This window comes from Anneissia japonica, unplaced genomic scaffold (genome assembly GCF_011630105.1).
Source record: "Anneissia japonica isolate Jap-2015-1 unplaced genomic scaffold, ASM1163010v1 scaffold466_len1169948_cov191, whole genome shotgun sequence".
In the NCBI taxonomy this organism is placed as follows: Eukaryota; Metazoa; Echinodermata; class Crinoidea; order Comatulida; family Comatulidae; genus Anneissia; species Anneissia japonica.
The window spans coordinates 521,219-525,837 of NW_022689540.1; the positions used below are offsets into that span (position 1 = coordinate 521,219).

At 38.4% G+C, this 4,619-nt stretch overlaps 1 protein-coding gene across 3 annotated transcripts in view; it reads left to right on the forward strand.

The window, feature by feature from the left end:
- Window positions 1–2,865: 2,865 nt before the first annotated feature.
- The window catches only part of LOC117125186 (golgin subfamily A member 4-like), a 28,698-nt gene continuing 26,944 nt past the window's right edge, over window positions 2,866–4,619 (forward strand). For all 3 annotated transcript variants that reach the window (XM_033271619.1, XM_033271611.1, XM_033271628.1), the window contains exons 1-2: window positions 2,866–3,035; window positions 3,811–3,906. In XM_033271619.1, the coding sequence (XP_033127510.1) occupies window positions 2,949–3,035; window positions 3,811–3,906 (183 nt within the window). In that variant the 5' untranslated portion in view covers window positions 2,866–2,948. The remainder of the gene's footprint in view (window positions 3,036–3,810; window positions 3,907–4,619) is intronic.

Consider the following 4,619-nt stretch of genomic DNA (forward strand, 5'->3'; position numbering starts at 1 on the left):
TCCCCTAGATTTCAGACTCTGGCACCGCCACCGATTATTTCCACCCCTGTAGTTTTAAATTATACCCTGCCACCTGAATCTATATTGAAAATGAAAGAAAAAAGTTGAATTTAAAAAACTTATTTAGGTAAGCCTTTATCATTATCAGGTCAATTAGCGTAGGCCTACGTTCAACTAAAAATTGAAAGTGTGTGTAATGGAGAAAGAAAGCACTTCTTCGTCAATTAACGGGGACGCTTAAACAACAGTTTCTGTAGACTTTGCAAGCCTACCCTTACATTTCTGCTGGCAATTAAGTATTTTTGTGTAGTAGGCCTAATATCAGTAAATCATTAAAAGCCCTGATTATTTTTCGATCTGACGTAATGGATGTGGCCAACTCAGGCCCGTAGCCAGGGTGGGGGGGGGGTGCGTTGGGGGCGTACGGTTGGGTGCGTACGCACCCCCTCCCCCCAAATCGAAAAACGTCCACTAATTATAACCAAAAAAATGTGACCTTGTTCCTAGAATCATTATAAAATGAATCACATAACATTACAGTATTAAGATTGTATGAATGAATACTAGAGCGCTGACTCCACACGCGCAATCTTTTGTACTGCCAGCAACATAACACAACAAACATACACACGTTATATGCACGTTATCGTGTAGGTGTATCTTCCCCTAACTACCAGCCGGTATGTCAGTGTATAGCAATGAAGTCAAAATGCTAGAATGACACCCCGGTTTAGACAAGTATAATCGTTCCTAGCGCTCTCAGAAATACCCTGAGACGAGTATACTCGACGTTTGTTTGGTTTTTCTACTACTTCTAAAAAATAAAAACCTCACTTGTGACATTTAACTTAGCCTTAATTTATTCTTATTTTGTTCTCAATTTTTCCGCAATTTCGACACCTCATTCTTCTTATAAAATGTGCTCTTATAAAAAAGTGTAAGTGATGTTGCTATTAAAACGTACAACGTTACTCATATCATGATGATCCTTTTATACAGTATACCCCGTCACGGGTTCAATGGATAGATAGCGTATACATACAGTATAATTATGCTTATACCTCTTTATATGCCAAGAATAAAAGTGTTGATTAATTTGTTTCAAATGCTTCTGGTTGTTTGAATCAGCTCATTTACAGTCGCTTTTAATTTAATCCACTCTTTATATCAAACTTTGCTATTATTCATTTAAAAGCTGAATTGATTTTGAATTTTTATTCGTAATGGTTACGAATTTATACAGTAGTATTTTTCATTTGGGAAACAATTTGCTTGTTTCTCCATGTCCTCCACTGGTAATTTTTTGATAGGCCCTATCGTTCTGTTCACGGACATAGAAATTAACATGATAAAATGCCTTCAAATGACTAGCATCGCATTGCGATCGGTTGTAGCAATTGCGACACCCAATCGCACACAATCGCAAAGTAAAATCGTGTGTGAAAGCTCACCAATATAGTAGTCGATATGTAATCGACATCGCAATTGTTACCCGTGGCGATTGGGTGCTACAATCTTAATACTGTACCCTATTCAGACTACACTCTCTTGCGATCGGTTGCGATGTATAGTCGGTGGTAATCCAAAACTGATTACTCCCGATCGCAATCATCAACGAACGCATTCAGACCAACACAAGCAAACTTTACATTCTAGGGCCATATAGGCCTCCAATGTCTAGGCCTATGTTGCCTGACCTCAGCCAAACAGTGCCTGTGGAATTCGTTGTGACTCGTTGCGATCAGATTCCGTGGTAATCGGGAGTAATAAAGATTGTAGCACCCAATCAATTACGATATCGATTACATATCGACTACTATTGGTGAGCTTTCACACACGATTTTACTTTGCGATTGGGTGCGATTGGGTGTCGCAATTGCTACAACCGATCGCAATGCGATGCTAGTCTGAATGGGGTATTAGCAACACAGTAATATGATGTGTATGTGAAAGTGAGGTGTAAAGATCACACTAAAGGAAAGAGAGGGAAGATTGAGGCCAAACAAAATGAAGTCTTTTCATGATGCTATTACTACAAGAAGCAATTTAAGCATTTACAGTTTATGATTAACAGGAACACAATGCTTTCCAACTGTATGTAAACATGCACAATTATTGTTATAGAACGCAAGTCAACTATGTAGTCTACATGTGGTAGTACACCTTTACATAGAGTAATTTCCATGTGTCTGTGCAGTGTAGTTTAGTTTATGTATGCTACATTCAATACACACCTACAGTGATGTGCCAATTACACACCGTTGTATAAAGATTAACTGGCACATCATGTAAAAATACACTACACATAGCACAGTACAGTATATGTGCAAACTGCACAGATGCACTATGATATAGTGAAAAGGGCATGTGTGACTACTGTATGTTGAGCTTTCATGTAGTTTGCATACGTTTGTATGTGTACTCTACAGTACATTCACGTATGCTACATATCCTACACAGTACAGTACTACACACGCCATACCAGGCCAGTAGCCAGGAGGGATTTTTATGGCTTGGGCAAACCTCCCTCTTTACTGGCAATCTTCCCTTCCCTTTGGATTTCCTGAATAAGTCCTTAAAACCCACAATGTACTGCAGACCCACCCAGACTCAGACAGAATGTTTTGTGTCAACAAAACTGCATTTATATCATTATTAAGACCCATACACATTTTTATTTATTTATTTATTCTCAATATTTCAAAGTCAAATAGACTGGTCTCCCTTGGGGCCCTGGGTACAAAATATTTTTAGACAACAGAAACTTAACTAAAAATTTACACATTTAAGTACATACAATAAAAGATAATTAAATACAGCTGTGTTGTTTTATTTATCAAGAGAATCCACGTGTCATGCGCATGCTCAGTTCACTAATATGGCGATGTCCTTATGTGTAGTGCTTTAAAACTATTTTAGGGTGAAATTAATGATTAAATTGAGACACAATGTTTAAAAAACTGAAGACTAAAATAGCTGAAGAGACTAGCAAGTCTCCAGGGCGATTGAAAACTCCAGGAAATACGCCGAAACAGGTACTGTAATAGCTGAAAACTCGGTCTGTTTACCGGCAGGTCATGGGCTAGCTAGGGCCTAGGCTAAACTTAGGCGTAGGTCATAGATAGGTGTGCGTAGGCTAGGCTAGCCTAGGTCGGGTAGGCTATAGGCCGATCCCCTAGTAGTAGGGCTGGCCTGATGCACTGCCACTCCTACTAAGTCTAGGGTAGGCCTAGCATAACTAGGGCATAGCTAGCTAGGCCTAGTCCTACCCTTCTGAAAGATGCAATGGATTCTTTAAAAATAAAGTACACCACATGAACCAAATATTAAAATGGACCTCCGCCCTAAGTTATCCGAAAAGATTTAGCTTGGTTCAACACCTGAATCCTGGACAAGGCAAGGGGCGATCGTTGAACAAGCGCTAATGTAAAAGGCTAGTAAGTAAGCCCTGCCTTACTGTTTAGCCACATGTCCAAAGGAAGACATTCTCTAAGATCTCACAGATTTCAAAATCAAATGACTTTATTTTATAAAATAAATGTGTTCTCCACCCCTGCCAGGATTTTCACACTCCCAGGTTATTCGTCTATGCCAAAAAGTAACCCTTCTTTGCCAAGTTGCAGGTGGTGTGTTTTCTTTTAGAAAATAATTTATACTAGGATATTTGATGAAATGTATGGAAAAATGAAAACCACTAAAGTAGTGAACTGCTTGGCAAAGTACCAGTTGTTGGGAGGGAGAAGTAATGTAGGCCTTCAATGTAATCATATGGTTTTTATTTTTTGTTTATTCTAATTATTCTAATTTTAGGATGGTGATGTGTCTGCAGAGAACAATACACCCTCATCGTCCCAGCAAGATACTCCTCATAGACCCAGGAACACCCTTAACAGTAGAAGACCTCAGGTACTGTAGTAGGCCTAAATGTCCAGTGTGTAAATTATAAATTACTTGCATTTTGGCCAACAAATATCAGTTTTAAGTAAAGAGTGTAGAGTTTCACCAGGGCATCTGACCACAACTAGTAGTGGTACTACTTGGCCTATTTTTGTTGGCTCTCCACATATTTGTTGATATTACTATCTAGTTTAACATTTGCAATAAGGAGATTGACTGTTTTAGAGGTGTATTTCACCTGTTAGCTTTTTCCTTAATATTGGCAGTATGTTTTTTTTTATGTTTTTGTGAAGTGTTTTTGTTGCCAACAGAATTTGAATAAATAAAAGAATGAATTTACCTGAGATAACTAATAGTAACCATTGCAGTTTACTTATTGTTGTGGGAGTAATATCAATAATGTCCTTAGAAGAATAATTCACATGTAACTATTAATCATAGGCGTAGATCCCGGGGGGGGGGGGGGGATGGGGGGGATATGGAGGGGATATATCTCCCCCAATATTTGACAAGGGGGGATGGTCCATTGTATCATCCCCCAATATTTTGACTATGTATGGGATAAAATGGAGCTTTACACACTTCAAAAGACTGTCACAGAAATAATTTGCACTGTCAAAGATGAAAATTAGCATAATGTATTATTGTTGATAACAAAATTATTTTATCTGGTACCAATCTAAGCTCTTCTTTCCATAGATGTTAGATGTGCTTGCAAAGAG